We start from the raw sequence: 17,831 nt of genomic DNA, 5'->3' as shown, positions 1-17,831 counted from the left end.
ATACCCACATAATATCAAAACAAAAATTAAAAAAGTGAATTTAAAATTGTATGTTAAAAAAAATTCCTATCATACTATTTTGTAGTAGTTGTTTTATTTTTGTAATTAAAAAATTATTACTTCTTCCGTTTAAAAATGTAAGGTATTTTTAACCAAATATTACTTCCAATAAAGTAATTACTTACTTTTCAACTAACTTTATCTTTTTATATTTATTCCTATTAAACACATTACAATAAATATAAAGTCATTATTAATAAGGACATTTTAAAAAAATAATGATTACACCTTAAAAAAATAAAATTATTTTATATTTTTAAATATTAAATTTTTTAAAAAATATTTTATATTTTTAAATAAAGAAAGTGAAATTTAAAAGAGGCCAAAAGTTTGCAAGAAGTTTTGACTTAAGGTGTTTGTGTGGGTTAAGACTTTAATTTTGACTATAACAATAATATCAACATATAATATTTAAGACCCACTCAAAAAAGTTATCACAATAAAAGTTCATTATATTTGCATTAAATATTATTTTATAAAACACATACATATATATTGTTTAAAATTGAATCTTAAATTATTAAATTTTTAAAAAAAACCTTAATAAAAAATATAAATTATATTTTAGCTTTACGTATTTTTATAAAATAATATCTTATATCAAATTGATAAACTTTTATGGTAATATTTTTTTTTTGAAATGATCTTGAATATTATTCTCCCAAGGTAGCTCGGTAGTGTATTCTGGCGGTCTATATTTGTACAAGTGGCTTGAAGTTGACTAAAATATCCTTAATAAAGTTTTCAATAGCGCCATGGTTGTTCCCCTCACGAGTTATTCTCATTGGAGACTACGTACAGTTCACATCATACGGATAAATTATTGAGCTTTTATTCGTACGAGGCCATCCCGTTAAATTTCAAGTTTGACTATTTATTAAATATATAAATATTATAATTGAAATAATTATCTAACTCCTTCAATTTGAAATGTTGACATCGCTAATGTTGGTGGCTACATTTTTTAAGATATAAAAAAAAACAGTATAATGTAAAAGAATGAATGTAAATAATTTTTCAATAAAAATTAATTTAAAACAAAAACAAAATTTTAACGAAATTTAAAAATAGAATAAAAGTCAGTTGAGTTATGTTAATTCAAAAATAATTTTAAAATTTAAAAATAAATTGATATTGATGATTGCATGTAATTAATGATGGTGATTAATAATGAAAATCGGTCAAGCTAACTTATATTTTTTAATAATCAAATGTAGTATATTTTAAAAATAAAAAATAAAATAAAAATAATTTTAAAATATTTTCATTTTTTGTTTTTAAAAATAAAAAATAAAAATTTTATCTAAAATATTTATCCAAATGAGTTTTTTTAAATTTTTTTGTTTTGCAAATAGAAAACAGTTTTTAAAAATGGAAATGGAAACCAACCAAGCCTTAGAACTCTCCTTTTCCATGGCCATGTATACTTCAAGGCCATTAAGGCCATGGCCGAGGATTGAAAGTGAAATGTTATTATTATTTGATTACAAAATTTAAATATTTGATTTTGCAGCTCAAAAAATTACAAAAGTAATAAAAAAATAGATAAATAACAATAAATTATGCTTTTTAAATAATTTTATCTTTGGCTTTAAAAAATTTCACACCGCCCTATCTTTCTCCTAACATATTTTATACATTCATGAAGTTTCACCTTAAGATATTACATTATTGGAAAAAAGGCTCCAAACATTATGGTTGGCGCTTGAGCTGTTTTATGGAATTACTTATATTTTTCCTCGCACAGTTTAAATTTTGAATTTCAACTTCAAAACTCTGGTAAGAAAAACTTAAAAAGAAGGTTCAACTTTAAATTTGAGAATTTCAACTCAGACTCTGATAAGAAAATAAAACAGATATTCAACTCATATCCTTCAATTCATAAAACATATATCAATACATAAACTATTATTCAACATCGATATAGTTAATTAAAACTGAGATTAACCCCAGGGGGGGAGGGAGTGAATATAAGACGCCCAAGGAAAAACAGTCATCGTGTTAAACGTTTCTTGCATGTAGATGAATGTATGAGGAAAAAAAAATATAAATATTATGATTCTGGAAAAAAAAAAATGAATGGTCAATTTAGATAAAAGAAATATTGTTGGTCTGCCGATGATGCGCGTTCGAGTGAAAGAATATATAATATATGAACTTTCACATTAATTAATTTCGCAACAGCAATAACGAAAGAAAAAGAATGTAGCCGTGTAGGTGTTAATTCACATTCAGGAGTCTGCTATATTTCTAATCTCCGTCCATATATATGGTTTTCATTTTTCAATCCTTTGAATTTGTAGCATTGAAATGAAAGAAAAAAAAATTCAAGTGGCTGCAAATCATGAATTTGACTTTTTCAGAGGATTAATCAATATCATTGAAAATTCCGTAGCATAGCTCATTCATATATATATATAATTTACTAATTATGCTTCCTGTATCATGCATTGACTTTACATTAATTTTTTTGGGCCAGAGTACCTCCATTAATTTTAATACAATCAATATTAAAGTTTTTTATCGAGTAAGTAAACCGTGCTTGGGCCAAAAAAAAAAAAAAAAGCCATGCGAATTTGCCTTGAATTTTATTGCAAATTATAAAGATATTTTTTGGATTTAAAAAAATAAATATAAATTTCTCTTGAACTTTGTTAAATCATATAAGTAATTTGTCGTCATATATTCTGCATATAGGTGGCAGGCCAATTATTTTGAAATAAACATTAGAATTTTTATGAGGAACCTAATTGATTATGATAAATAAAGAAACGCTAGTTGAAAGTATGATTAGAATAGCTGACTTCAATCAAAATATAACTATAAACCCGAGAATCTAGGAAAAAAATTAAATTGAAAAATATTTAAATATTGGTAAAGTCTCTCAATCCAACGATATATTATAAGCTGTAGGTATTGAATTGTTACATACTTCATCACACATCAACCTTCAAAGGTGCGCTAGCGAGGCACAGACTTAATATTTGCTGACTCAGTGGCATCATCTATGCATTTCTGATCCTAACTTAATGCAGCAAATAAATTAGTTTCGGTCAGTCTTCTTTTTTAATTAACTAATGACTATGTATATTGTTTTTTTATGTAAATTAATTTTGAACGTAACCGAATTATACTTGAGTTACAGAGCAATTTTTGTTATATATAAAAGCAGACTTTATATTTTTTAATACAATCTTTCACCAAAAAAAAATGATGATGAAATATTCTTCAATATGTCATTTCTTCACCACTCTTAAGTCTTATCAAAATAATGAAGGTAATTTTGGAAAAATGATAAAAAAGTCACTTAATTAATTCTAACCAAATTCATTAATTTATAAAAAATAATTAATAAATCTATATAATAAGGATTGGAAAGATTATAAGAGAAATGAGTTCTACTAATTGACAGAATAAAGTTTTAATATGCAAATCTAATCTAGCACCGGATCTAAAATCAAGGGGTAAGGGCGTAACTATTTAGGACTTAGTTATGGATGGAGCTAAAATTGAAAAACATAAACAATATACAAACACGAAATTTTTAAATAGACCGACTGTAATATTAAATAAAAATTAATTTTGACATTAATTATAGTAGAAAAAAATAAAAAATTAAATATAGATTCTATTATAAAAATAAAATTAATTAAAATAATATAATATTTTATTTTATTTAAATGACTCAAGACATTCTTTAAATATATTATAAATAATGAGTCACACACAGTTTACTTAAAAATTTCTTGACAAATACAACACCTACATAACATAAAAAATGAAAATTTGTGAGGGAAGACATGGCCCCGCCTGTCCCATCATACATGAAAAATATAAAAGGTCCATGCTCATAAAATGCAAGTGTTAATTTCAAAATTATAGAGAAAGAGAACAGAGGTCAGAATTTTATGTACACATTTATATATCTAATGTCAAATTTATAAGAAATTAAACTTCACTAATTATAAAGAAGCAAGCTCATGTTATACTATATTGTTATCATGAACATTAATGGTTGAAATATAGATAATAGAAGACAGAATAAAATAAGGCTAATAGGGAAAACAATAACGTGCATGGAAGAGACGAAGGCAAATTATTGGAGGTCAACGGAGTTGATCCCTAGGTTGTCTTATTTTACATTAATTGTTCTCAAACCTGTTGCATTTTGTTTATTTCTTTTCTGTTATCTTTATATTTCAATTTATGTATCAAATAAAATTAAATAAAATAATATGTGCATACTTAAAAAATTCATGACCGCTTGAGATGCTTCGATTTCTTCAAGTATAGACAGATGTACAGTTTATAGGACCCCATAATTTTGCAAAGAATTTAGAGATAATGGAAAAAATAAAAACTGTAGTGTGTTATAGTTATCGACTAATCGACTTATATATATCATATCAATAACTATTTTAATAAATAAATTAATTAATTATATTTCATTATCTCCGACTCAGTCAGTTAAAAGATAGAGAATAACAAACGACTATAAGGTTGTAGGTTGAACCTCTATCTATTGGGCTCATTTGTATGTATGGTCTAGGACTGCACAAAGGACTGGACGGCACTGGACTTCACCCTAACCCGAAGTCCGGTCTCTTTCATGAAAAAGACTGGGTTAGGCAACCCGTAGTCCAGTCTTGTCCAGTGATAACCCGAAGATTAACAGGACCGGACTTGGTCCATAGGACTGGGAGACTGGTCCTGTCAGTCCAGTACTCACTTAGCTTTTTTTCCCTCTTTTTATTCTATGAGAGGCAATAATCCATTCCAACATAATAAACTCAATTAAGATAGTAAAAATACTTATAATAATAATAAATCCATAATAATTTCTAACAATAAGAAAAAAAATATTTTTGTTATAGTCTAAATTATTTAAATTTATAAACTTTAATAAAAACAGTACTCAAAAAATTCAACAACACTATATTACAATAACAATTTAGAAACAAACTTAATAAATCTTTATGCAATCATCTCCTTAGCATCAATTACACTTCAAACATTTGTCAAAAATAAATTAATTATAATTATAATAAAAAAAATTAATAGGACTGGACTGGACCAAGTGGTCCGGATGCCTGGTCTCTTGTCCAGTCCAACCCGAAAAAATAGTCTGGTCTTTTTAGTCCTTTTGGTCCTGAAGGACCAGTGACTATACAGACCGAACAAGACTGAGACCATCTCGGGTTGGACTGGACCAGACAGGACTGGGAGACTTTTGCACAGCCCTAGTATGGTCCATCTATCACGATCCACATAAGATTATAAAGATCAATCTGTTTGAATTTATTAATTAATATAAATTTATAAATAAATATTCCAATATTTTCATTGTCTATTCTGCGTATGTTGATGTGCACCGTATCATATTCTATCAACGACTTGTCATTATATAAATATATGTAAGACATGTCTCATTTTCATATTCCCATAATGACAACCTTATTTTTCTCATTTCTAGTTTATTTAATTTTCGACGTCTCTTGCTGACATTATCTCATCCTTTTATGCCATTTTCAATTCTTTATTCTTTATTCTCTGGGTCTTTTGATTTCATTGAGAGAGCTTTGTTTTTCCTGTAGAAAATTTGAGGAGGCCTTTGATTTAGTGGAATATGACAAAGAAATCAGACACATATAGTTTAACTATATTCATATGCTAATTATAAACTACGTTTTTTTTTATCTGATTCATTAATTTCAGATTAAAAAGGGGGGCTTAACCTCATCTACCCTGCAACCTAATTACGAATAAAACTGTTGAAAAATTCATATATTGATTGGCATAAAATATCTTATAGATGTAAACATTTAGATTGTTGAATGTAGGACTGTACGAAATGACGACCTATAATTCGATAAGTTGGTCAAAAAAATACTGGCTTTGTAACGTCTAATTTTAAACCTCGTTCAACGTGGTTTTGTCAGCATCATACTTCAGAATACTAAACAAATTAACCAAATTTCAACTCTTTTATTTACTATAATATTTTGGCGCAAAAATCCAAATTGAATCGTGAAATTTTTACATGAAGTGATGGAAATCCATATATATTTATTAGTGTTGATATTTATTATAATGTTGAAATCATCCAGTTGCATCCCTCTTGTGATTTAGATAATCCATCCCGAATTAATCCTATAGATCAGAGGCGCCATAAATATATATAGATCTAATTCAACGTCAGAGATTAATTTTTTCTGTTTTTTTTTCCCCTGCACAAGAAGTCACTGAATTGATGGATCTAATTTACCAGGACAAATATATCAGATATATGTACGAGTAGTTTTAAACAGTAAATATTTAATTAATAATAATCTTTAAGGTTGCCAACTCTCCCGATATTTTAATTTGGCGGATAAAAGATAAATCCTCTTTTTCAGTTGGGATATGTAATTAGGAAAGTGACAAATAGAATTATTATTATACCCTTAATACTATTCATAACATTTGAATCTTCTTGTTTTGTAATTTGCACAATTAATCGAGTTCATTTTAGTAATTACAAAATAGTGTTCAAATCAATACACTGTATGTTGCTATTATAAACTTTTCAAAACTCTGGGAGACATATTGATATCCAGATTTGAATATGTTAATTTTCACACAGACAAATAAGCCCTAGCTATCCCCCTAAATATTTCGTATAGACTTGAGCCAGCGAGATGGATCCTCGTTCTCTCTGAACGGATTATATGCTAACAAAAAAACACACACACAGAGCAAGGAGACGATGATGTGGACAATAATATTATACATAAACGACTTTTTCGGATATATTTTTTCATTAAGACAGCTAAAATAATACAGAAACGTAGTTAGAGAGAGAGCTGAGTTTAACTAAGAACTAGTCTTTCATTTGTGTGTTTATTGTTAATAAATGATAGAGGAAAGCGTGCAAGGCAGCCGCACTAGGTTAAAATGCTTGACTCAGAGAGAAGCAAATGAGGAATGAAGAGAAGCTCCGGTCACCGGAGGCTGCAAAAAGTTTGACCCCGAAGGGTTTTAGTAAGGAAAGCATGTGACTTTTTTGGTAATATGTACGAACCTTCAACGATGGCACTTTAAATTGTGTCCGACCATTGCGGCTTCAACCTCTCTCTCTCTCTCTATGACATCTTGTCTCCGACGTTGAAGTTGAATTCTTCTACTTTTAATACATATTTTTTACGTGTTAAATAATAGATTTTTTATTACAACCCCCAACGTGTCTCTTAATTTCAAGTAATTACTTATTATTTTGAGTGCAATCAGATTGGGTGGCTCTGTGTTGTGTTGACATTTTTGTGGTGTGTGCCTGCCGTGTTTGAGCTAGCTAGCCAATCAGTTCCTTTGATTCTCTCTTACTCGATTATTTTTCTTCTTATGAGTCAAATACTTCATGCAAATCCTCCTTTAAATACAAGAGGCGATTTCGAGACCCAGAACTACAGATATTGAAAGAAAAGCGCAGAGAGATCGGCTAGCTGCAGCTATGGAGTTTGCTCTGTGCAGATCTGGCCAAGAAGGTGAATCAGTCAAGGAAGACAAGAGAAGTGAATCTACTGCTGCTGATAATCATGAAGCCGCTCATCATCAAGAAGATACTACTGTTCTCGAGGTGAAGATTTTATTATACTATACATATAAATCACTAACAATACTCGTTTTTTGAAAACGCAAATCTCTTCTTCTGTGTTTCAGTTAATTATTTTTTGTTTGAGTTAAAGATCCTTGTGGGGTTTCAGATTCGACATTCAGAAAGCTTTGTCTCTCATTTATTTTGTTCCGACGGATCTTTATGAAATATTTCAATTCAATTATTGTTTCTTCATTTTTATTTCCAAAATTATATCTTTAAAATAATTATTTCTCTTTAAATTTCTCAGCTCATGTGTATGCGTGTGTGTTCAGTGAGAAGAAATAATTAAACAGATAGCATGCACCCAATATTCATATGCATAAGAAATTGATCGATTGGTTCATCGAAAAAGAGAGAATTACGAAGGGAAAAGGAGATGTGTTGTATAGGAGCCGGGCTTTTAAATTTTGATCAGATTATTTATTTTATCCTATTCACTGCTTCAAGTTTACCAGTCTTTCTAATTACAGTAATTATAGCATATTTACAGCAACCTTAAGTAAGCACTCGTGGTCGTCGAACTAATTAACCATGGAACTTGTCATGACCTGCAGATGGAAATTTTAATCAGCATATGGATATATAAAGGATAAAAGGGTCTGGCCATAATTTTATTTTATGATGTGTGTGTAATTATAAATCCTAATTTTATTTAGCTTTTGTGTAAGAGTTGAGTCGTTGACCGTTGCATGTGTGTTTGGAGGATAAGCTAACGATATATCATATATAGCTAAATTGTGATAATCCCCACACTGCACATGGAAACCAGAAGATTGTCGGCTGTGCACACTCGATCGGTAGATTATCATTATTTTCGTATTTTTCTAACCAGAATTTAGAAGTCTGTTAAAACACTACCGAAATTTCCATGACCCTGAAGAGAAGTTGAGAAAACCCTAATTATATTGCACATAAGAGAGAGGAAAAGTTTTGATTATATATATATATACCATTCAGCTCTTGGATTTAAATTTGATGATCTTGATTTACAGGTACCACCCATGAAAAACACCACCAATAGATTCGTCGTGGAGGCTGGACCACCTCATGCATCCTCAGCCAAAAATGAAGAGGTTTGCTTAATCTTTGAAGGAATTGCATATTAGATACTTGCTATGTTGGAAGCTAAGTCACTTCTTTTTGCTAAAAAAATGGATAAAATTGGTTACTTACTTTAAATGTTGATGTGAATGGCTGATTGATATAGGTTGATGGTGAACTTGAATCTGCGAGAGTAGAAATGGGTGAGGTGAGAGAAGAAAACCAAAGGCTAAAGATGTGTTTGGACCGAATCATGAAGGAATATCAGGCCCTGCAAATGCAATTTCATGTTATGGCTCAACAAGAGGCAACGAAATCTTCTGATCCAAAAGCAAATGTTGATGACGAGCAAGAGCCAGCTGAGGAATCGGATCTGGTTTCCCTCAGTCTCGGAAGAGTTCCGGTTGCCACCATCAGTAAACCAAAATCTGACGAGCAAACTAAAGTCATCAGCAGCAGCTCCAAACCATCATTACATTTACGACGAGAGGAAGAAGAAGAGGGATTCAAACAAGACTTGGCTCTTGGACTGGACTGCAAATTTGAAACATCAAAATCTGGAAGCACCACTGAAGCTTTGCCAAATCCAAGCCCCACCAATAGTTCTGAATTGGTTCCCAAGGAAGAAGCTGGGGAGAGCTGGCCACCAAGTAAGGCACTTAAAACTGCCAGAGATTCCACAGATCAAGATGAAGTTTCCCAACAAAATCCAGCTAAGAAGACCAGAGTTTGCGTGAGAGCAAGATGTGACACCCCAACTGTAAGTATCTGATCATCCCATAAAGTACACGTTTCCCGTGAATATACATGCGTTCAAATTTATCGTCATTGTTTCTATTTAGACATGCCAAATTAAACATGTGTGTCTATTCATGCATAGCTTTAACATATACATGGAATTTAAAATTGAAAAGACTATTATATTCATACTCGAGCTTTTTCAAACAGTTGAATGATGGATGCCAATGGAGGAAATATGGGCAAAAGATATCCAAGGGAAATCCTTGTCCGAGAGCTTATTATCGTTGCACAGTTGCACCAAATTGCCCAGTAAGAAAGCAGGTGTGTATATATTCCTTTCCTTATTAGGAAATACAAAAAAAAAATTATTAAATTGAATGCACTAACGCTGTGTCTGTGTGTGTAACTAATCATCAGGTGCAAAGATGTGCAGAGGACATGTCAGTTCTGATCACTACTTATGAAGGAAACCACAACCACCCTCTTCCTCTCTCTGCTACCGCTATGGCTTCCACCACTTCTGCAGCTGCTTCCATGCTCTTGTCTGGTTCGTCTTCAACCTCTAATCTCCCTGGTTCAGTGCCGTCATCAACAACTGCCGCCATTGGCTCTGATCTCCACGGCATCAACTTCTACCTCTCTGATGGCTCCAAACCAAAGCAATTCTACCTCACCAATCCTGCACTGTCACCTTCACCCTCACACCCAACAATTACCCTCGACCTCACTTCCAACCCATCCTCTTCTAATTATTTCTCTTCACACTTCAATAGATTCAACTCAAGCTACAATAACCCCACTAGATTCCCTTCTTCAGCCAGCCTCAGCTTCAGTTCCTCAGAATCCAACTCAAAGTCCTGGAGTAACAATGTGGGGTTCTTTGGCTACAGCTACAACACTCAACCATATAATAATAACAGGAACATCCTTAGCAGCATCAACCTCGGAAGACAACTACTGATTCAAACTCCTCCCCCTCCCGCTCCCGCTCCCGCTCCCGCTCCCGCTCCCCCTCCTCAAGTACAAAATCCTTCGCTGCCAGACACCATAGCTGCAGCAACTAAAGTGATAACAGCTGATCCAGCTTTTCATTCAGCTTTGGCCGCTGCGCTTTCTTCCATCATCGGCACAGGAAATAATGGTAGTGTGAGTGAAAGTAGCACACAAGGTGTTGGAGAAATCAATCCCGGTCAGAAAATTAACCTATGGGGAGATATTTTTGCAGCTTCTGCAGCTGGATCAACCTCCAAAATTAGTGGATGTGCTTCTAGCTTCTTGAGTAAAACGACGCCGGCTGGTACACAATCAGGAAGTAGTGGTTTGATGTTTCTACCTCCATCCTTGCCATTTTCTAGCTCCAAGACCGCGTCTACGTTATCACCGACTGATAATAGAGACAGGTCCAACAATTCTTGACGGGAATTTTCTCTTCGTGTCATGATTTTTTCCCCCTTGTACGTAAGATAGAAGAAGAATCTTGAGCACGCGCACACATGAATAATGTTATGTATTTGTACATCGAGTCTTGATTTTGTTGATTTAATTAGGAAAGGCGTAGATGATGAAGATTTCTGTATGAATGGTAGTACTCACAGACCCATTATTATACAAACAGAGAAAGGGTACCTCCATTCATTCGGAAAATTTTCTATATATTTGTTTTCTAGAAAGACGTAGGGAGGGGGTCTCTCCTTTTCCTTCATTTCATTTTTCTCCACTTCTCAAATCTTTATCATTCATTATCATTTTATTAAATAATTTTTTGATTTATAGAATAAATGAAGAGTAAATATTGGAAAAGTGGAGAAAAAATAAGATAAAGAAAAGGAGAGACTCCTCTCCCAAGAACGCGTGGATTGTTTTTCCTTTTTTTTTTTAATTGATGAAAGTTATTGTACATAATGGACATCAAATAAATGTACAGAATGTGATGTGTACTTTTGTATAAGTGTCTGGGTGAAGTTGAGTAATTTTTCTGGTCAAAACTGACGTTGATAGCATTGAGAAGATGTGCCAGCACTCATCAATTCATATTGATCACGTTATTAATTATTAATATGGTAAATAATAATAGCACTTTTGCCATCAATGTATAGGGACATTTTGAGTAACATCATATCCTTTGATGAAAAGATGTTCTCTTTGGCTGCATTCTCATATATAAATTTTGTTATTTGTGAATTAGAATAAAGGACATGTCACCTTGGATCAAAAACAAAAAACAGGATAGATGTCACCAATGAAGATTAACGCGTGTTTGGATTAAATAGGTCCTTTGTTATTCCCACTGTAGTTTAATTTCTCAGGGTTCTACTCACAATTTATGATCAGCAGCTAAGCAGCTTATGCCCCGATCGATTGAACTGATAATGACATAACCGCGAACAAGAAGATATTAGATTTAGAAACATAGTGTGATCTTAAATAATTATAATAAATTACAGCCTCAATAATCTGCATAGGGACGTAGCTCAAATGATAGAGTGCCCACTTTGCATGCAGGAGGTAGGATCCCCTACATCTCCACTTTACTTTTTAAAATTTCATGCATTCGGCTATTATCTATCAGCGTCAATTGCATCTAGATGAGGGGTAATCATCAGTTAATTCAGTGCCAAAATATATAAAATTGACCGGCCTTACAACACTAAAAATATAAATCAAATCGAATTGAATAAGGATCAAAAATTCAGTTCAATTGATTAATTTGGTTTTAGACTTTTTTGCAAATATAATCCATATTAGATGATTAAATCAAACAAATAACCTAATATTTATTATATTTTACATTATGGTTAATTTATTATATTTGTAAATGGTATACTGTTGTATATTAATAATAAACCCTTTATAAATTTTCATATTTTCAATAATAAACTCATGTATATTAATGTAAACTGATCATATTTTTAAATTTTTAAAAATTTGGTCTATATTTTTTGAGTACAATTTTTTTTTTACTAGTGGGCCAATTTATCCTAAAATAAAATAAAGTAATTAACAAATTAAATATAATTTATAAATCAATAAATTATATGTATGTAATAATTCAGTTGGTTCGATTTATTTAATTTCAAACCTTACAAATTAAATTAAATCAATCAACTAAAATATTTTTTTAAAAAAATTGAATTGAACCAAAAAAATAGAATAGACTGAATTAAATGATAAAAAATTGATTTTTTTTTTTGTTTCAATTTGATTTTGCCCACCCCTACTCTCGACCTTGAGACCTGTGTAGGATATGTTTTCTTCGCGATTGATCTTTCTTCTTTTCATATTACACAGAAGCTAGTTGATGGATATCTTGTTAAGACAATTCGGAATTCGCCAATGACTAGTCACTTGAAGGGTTTGTCAGAATCTATCAATGCAATCAAAATTTTTCTTTTTACGTTTTATAACCTTTGCTTGTTGTTGATACAAAATAGTGACATTTTTAGGATAAATATGTTGTTTTATTCTTTATTTTTATATTTCTTATAATTATTCTTGCACTTTTGTGTATGTTTTATATTATTCTTTTATTATATGGGTATTCTTTAATGTCCATGATAATTAATAATAATGTATTTGTGTAATGAACCTATAATAATGGATAATTAGTTGTTTATTTTATATTTGATTTGCGATCTTAAATAAATCTTTACTGATTTAGATATCGCAGCAAACTATATTGAAGAGTTAACATAACAAATGGTCTAGCTAATTAACGCAGGCATAAAAGATAAATAAGAAACAATTTTACCAATTAAAACAAATATTTTCCTCTTAGATAGAAGGGTAATGATAATTTCACTATCACATTGAGGAGTGACTTGATAACCTCATCCAGAGCAAGCAATCGTTTTAATCATGTCTCAATCCAACTCCAAATCATTAGACAGTATGAATTAACATTAAGAACTTTAAACCACTAACCCCAAAAGAAAAACGAAAAAGAAAACACAAGTACATAATGAATGTAGGCTGTAAAAACAGGGCAGGGCTTCCAAGGAGTTTAGAGAACTTTTCTAAACTCCAAGAAATATTTGTCGTGAAAGTCCTTAAAATTGAGGACTATAATTTATTTCTAAAACTTATTAATTCAATCAAGCCTTTCCCTGGTAGCCCCATGGATTGTTTTTGGCCCAGTTCCATTGATCCCTGCACATCTCCTCTACACCATACTTGGCCCTGCAAATGAAGAATCACATGTTATCATAAGTAAGTTAAAAACACGAGTAATGCAAAAATAAACGATAGCATCAAGCACAATATGTGAAAGCATTGTATGCTCATATCCTTACTTCCAGCCAAGTTCTTTCTCAGCCTTCTCTGTGGATGCATAAACCGCAGTAGCGTCTCCAGGCCTCCTTGGACACAATTTCACTGGAATGTTCTATAGAACAAAGTGCCAAAGATAATATGAACTTTTAGGATTGATAATATATTTGACATATAAACATAGTCTGAGGAAGATTTATAAATACCTTGCCAGAAGCTTTTTCGAAAGCAGCAACCATTTCCAGTACTGACGTGCCTTGACCAGTTCCCAAGTTATAAGCAGTACAACCTAAGCAATGAGTTGGCTAATTAACTTGAAGTAAACAAAGATTTGACAGTTGGTAATCTTGTTGCGGTATGAGAAAACAATAAGCAATGTTACATATATATGATGAAAAAGAAGATATTTTACCAATGTCCTCAGTAATGAGAAGCTTTCGTAAAGCAGCAATGTGACCATCTGCCAAATCCATTACATGGATGTAATCTCGAACCTAATTTAAGTACCCAACAGAAATGACGGTTAAAATGCAGAGAGGGAAAACATGCATTTGTGTCCACGCGCACATTTTATTGTGATTTTTTGAACTTTATGATTCAACTAATGAATATCTCCAGTTGATTCAGTCTCATGCAAAAAAGAAATTTAGTGCATGTGGAGTTAACGAACCGCTGATCCATCCTTTGTGGGATAATCATGGCCATAAACATTAAGTTCAGGTAATCTCCCCACAGCTACTTGCTGAATGTAAGGCATGAGATTATTTGGTATGCCTCTAGGATCTTCACCAAGTTTACCACTTTCATGTGCCCCTACAGGATTGAAATATCTGAGCAAAATAATCCTCCATTCTGGTTCAGCCTTTTGAATATCTCGAGCAATTTCTTCAAGAAAAAGCTGTCATGTGTATTGTTAGAGAGGAAATAAAGCCAAACTTCTAGATATCAGAAATAGGCATTCCTATTGGAGAGTGTTGATTACCTTAGTCCGTCCATAAGGATTCATTGCTTGTAAACTGAAATCCTCAACACATGGTATATTTTCAGGTTGGCCATAAACCGTTGCAGATGATGAAAAGACCATCTATTGTAGCCATTGATTCAAAGTGTTAATTTCATAATTAAGCATGAATTTGTAAGAAGAAATGGATCCCATTCTACAAGCATGAAGACATTCAATTTTGTAAATTAAGAAGTAGATGCCCACAAGGGAGACCTCTTCAACTGAGTAGATGACAATAACCACAACATGTGATCGTATATGATAAAAGAGTGTGTTTGTTTTCATGTTGAAAACCACAAAATCACAGTGGAGGCGTGAAATTGGAATTTCGTTACAAGTATTTGAACTTGAAGCATATTGTCACTACATCACGGAGACTTGAGATTTCAAGAATAGACCATAAATTTTTTCAAGCAATGGAATCATGGGCTAACCTTTTTGCAGTTATATTTTGCCATAACTTCATAGAGATTGATGGTGCCAATTAAATTAAAATCAAAATACCGGCGGGGGTTAGCAACGCTTTCACCAACAGCTTTTAGACCCGCGAAGTGAATCACAGCGTCAAATCTGTTTCATCGTGATTCCCAATAAAAGAAAACATCTCTTAGCAACTACACTGCTTGCGTTAATTCAAAATTAAGAAAAAAACAGAGCTTTAGAAAACGGGAAGAGTATGACACAGTATGTTTCATAGAGTTGATGCATTAGCATAAAACTTCGAGTAAAAACGAATGAAAAAATAATAGAAGAGAGACTGGGATTAGTTCGTCCTCATACTTGGTTTTAGAGAACAGATTCTCCAAGTCGTCCTTCTTTCTGAGATCACCCTGAAACCAAGCCAGAGCAAGAGAATCAAATTACTGAAAGAACCGTTTCACTGTGAAACAAGTATTTGTAACTCGGAATCAAAGAATAAAACTGCTCATACCTTGGTAAATTCCAGTCTTTTAGAAAGTTGAGGCCCTACAACTTCCCGAACTCGATCCACGGCTTCTATGACGGAATTGTCCAAATTATCGATGATCGAAACCTTGAATCCACTTTTGAGGAGCTGAACGACGGTGTGAGTGCCGATAAAGCCAGCACCGCCGGTCACCAGAATGGTTTGATCGGAGCTCACCATTTTTTTTTCCTTCCGGATATCAAATCAAAGATGACGAGATAGCAAGAACAGAGGGGCAGCTTGAAAAGACAGAGAGAGCAGAGAGAATTTAAAGAGTAATTGGAGAAAATCAGGAGCGGTTAAACGAAAGATTTTCTGGATATGAAGTGGGATTTAATGTTTATCTAAATTTGATTGATTCTATTTAGTTCAAATCTTTGTTGATCTTCTATATTAGGGGCTCTGGTTTTGGAAAGATGGATATCACAGTTTGGCGCGCTGATTCTGAGGTGTGCGCGTGGCGGGATCCGGCAATCGGGTAGAAGATTGGTTTACCACGTCACATATTATTCAATCAGGGACTCTGTTAATCAGTTTTTTCTAGTGTTGGGAGCTGAGTTGTCCTAATTTTATCCACAACTTTTTGTTATCTATTTTGCTAAATAAAAATAAACGGTTGTACCTAAGATGATTAATTTCGCACGATTACTTAACATATGAGTATCATATTGCTTTGCCATAAAAATAATAGATTATGTATTTAACTCTATTACGCTTATCCCATTCTCTGTTTTTTCCGTTTGTTTTAATCCTGTTATCCTTTTCCCATATCTTTACTATCTGGGTTCCCATTTTGTTATTTTGGACTATTTGTTAGCATTTGTTAGTTTTTTTCCAATGGGATTCAAATTCCATCGATAGTCTGTAACTAACTAACAATTTTAACTATTTTTTTTTTAAACTTGAACTACACGAGACGTGCACGTGTATTAGATGGAGATTTTTTTATTTTTTGGGCAACGATGTACTAGGCAGAGTTTAAGAAATAATTTTCTCTTGAATTTTGGTTAAATTTAGATTTGTTTGATTGATAATAATTTATGCAATTTTTTTTATATTCTGTATAATTGCGTAATATATAACAACAAAAGATTGATACATATAATATAATTGCTCACACCGCATTTATAATTTCTTCAAGATATAAGCTTGGAGACCTTGAAATAATTGAAGTTATTCGTGGAAATGTTAGAAAGTGGAGGACCATGCCGTTAAGTTTGCTCAATAGACTAATTGTCACTTGCCTTCTATTCCTTTGCCCAGATTCTTTCGTCATTCTTTCTACATACTATTCACGGTCTAGCTTTCCACTATTCTTTCCGGAGCCCATGCTGAAAACTGACCATGGATCCTAAGTTTCTTATATTTTCCACTTTTGTATTTAACTTTTTAGTTTATACTTTGCCTTCTGGTTTTTTTCATTGCTTTATTTCTAAAGCTCATGAGCATTGTTGTTCAAGTCCTGAATTAGGCCAGATTTGATAGAGTAGAATCCTAAACCTGAAAAAAAGAATTGGTGTAAGAATTTTAATAAAGTGATGTTTGGTATATATTAATATGAATTCACAAAGAATATTAATTATGAAAAAAAAGAGACTGAAATGAATTATTTGAGTAGAGGCATGTGATCTTCACCAATTCCACACAATTGTGTTTTCCAAAACAATTTTGTCCTCGTAAAGGCAAATTTACCCTAAGTCAGGCAAGAGGTAAGATATTTTCACGAATATATATAATATTTATTTTATAAAATATTTCACTTCTGTATAATGTTTATCATCCATTTAATATTTTGTTTATATACCAAATAAGTGAGAAAATTAAAATACAATTAAGCTTTTAATACATTTTTATTTTAACTTTAATTTTTATGGGTGTTTTTGTCTTTTAAGTATAATTCTATTTTCATATTTCACATATCAAACAAAAATCATATAAGGATTTTATGAAAAAATACTTAGATAGACCAGCTATACAATATCATTTGTCGTTTGTCCAGTTAAAATGCTTCAAATAGTTTAAATAAAATTTTGTATGATATTTTTAATTAATTTTATTCTTATAATAGTATTCACATTAGATTTTTTCACCTTTTTATCTCTCCACTATTATTAATATCATAATCAATTTATATTTAATGA

At 31.8% G+C, this 17,831-nt stretch overlaps 2 protein-coding genes across 2 annotated transcripts; one reads left to right on the top strand and one right to left on the bottom strand.

Moving 5' to 3' along the window:
- Window positions 1-7,341: 7,341 nt before the first annotated feature.
- On the top strand, window positions 7,342-11,423 carry LOC129319938 (WRKY transcription factor 72A-like). Its single transcript, XM_054965051.1, has 5 exons — window positions 7,342-7,672; window positions 8,686-8,766; window positions 8,901-9,494; window positions 9,683-9,796; window positions 9,893-11,423. Exons 1-5 carry the CDS (start codon window positions 7,547-7,549, stop codon window positions 10,889-10,891), a joined length of 1,914 nt encoding a protein of 637 aa, XP_054821026.1. The 5' UTR covers window positions 7,342-7,546; the 3' UTR covers window positions 10,892-11,423.
- Window positions 11,424-13,217: 1,794 nt separating this feature from the next.
- LOC129320351 (bifunctional UDP-glucose 4-epimerase and UDP-xylose 4-epimerase 1) lies at window positions 13,218-16,183 on the bottom strand. Its single transcript, XM_054965770.1, has 9 exons — window positions 15,676-16,183; window positions 15,525-15,574; window positions 15,179-15,314; window positions 14,724-14,825; window positions 14,412-14,639; window positions 14,154-14,235; window positions 13,948-14,030; window positions 13,765-13,856; window positions 13,218-13,651 (listed from the first exon to the last, which is right to left on the bottom strand). Exons 1-9 carry the CDS (start codon window positions 15,868-15,870, stop codon window positions 13,567-13,569), a joined length of 1,053 nt encoding a protein of 350 aa, XP_054821745.1. The 5' UTR covers window positions 15,871-16,183; the 3' UTR covers window positions 13,218-13,566.
- Between the last annotated feature and the right edge of the window lie 1,648 nt (window positions 16,184-17,831).

The sequence above is a fragment of the Prosopis cineraria genome, unplaced genomic scaffold (genome assembly GCF_029017545.1).
Source record: "Prosopis cineraria cultivar Desert tree isolate PC_DT_omini unplaced genomic scaffold, ASM2901754v1 PC9, whole genome shotgun sequence".
In the NCBI taxonomy this organism is placed as follows: domain Eukaryota; kingdom Viridiplantae; phylum Streptophyta; class Magnoliopsida; order Fabales; family Fabaceae; genus Prosopis; species Prosopis cineraria.
This window is presented reverse-complemented; position numbering and strand designations above follow the sequence as displayed.

Excerpts from the sequence above, each read along its gene's own strand:
- LOC129319938 (XM_054965051.1), top strand. The coding sequence starts at position 7,547 with ATGGAGTTTGCTCTGTGCAGATCTGGCCAAGAAGGTGAATCAGTCAAG. Across the intron at positions 7,673-8,685 it reads AAGATACTACTGTTCTCGAG|GTACCACCCATGAAAAACAC; the intron begins GTGAAGATTTTA and ends CTTGATTTACAG. Across the intron at positions 9,495-9,682 it reads CAAGATGTGACACCCCAACT|TTGAATGATGGATGCCAATG; the intron begins GTAAGTATCTGA and ends TTTTTCAAACAG.
- LOC129320351 (XM_054965770.1), bottom strand. The coding sequence starts at position 15,870 with ATGGTGAGCTCCGATCAAACCATTCTGGTGACCGGCGGTGCTGGCTTT. Across the intron at positions 14,826-15,178 it reads CAAAATATAACTGCAAAAAG|ATGGTCTTTTCATCATCTGC; the intron begins GTTAGCCCATGA and ends TGGCTACAATAG. Across the intron at positions 13,857-13,947 it reads TCGAAAAAGCTTCTGGCAAG|AACATTCCAGTGAAATTGTG; the intron begins GTATTTATAAAT and ends TTTGTTCTATAG.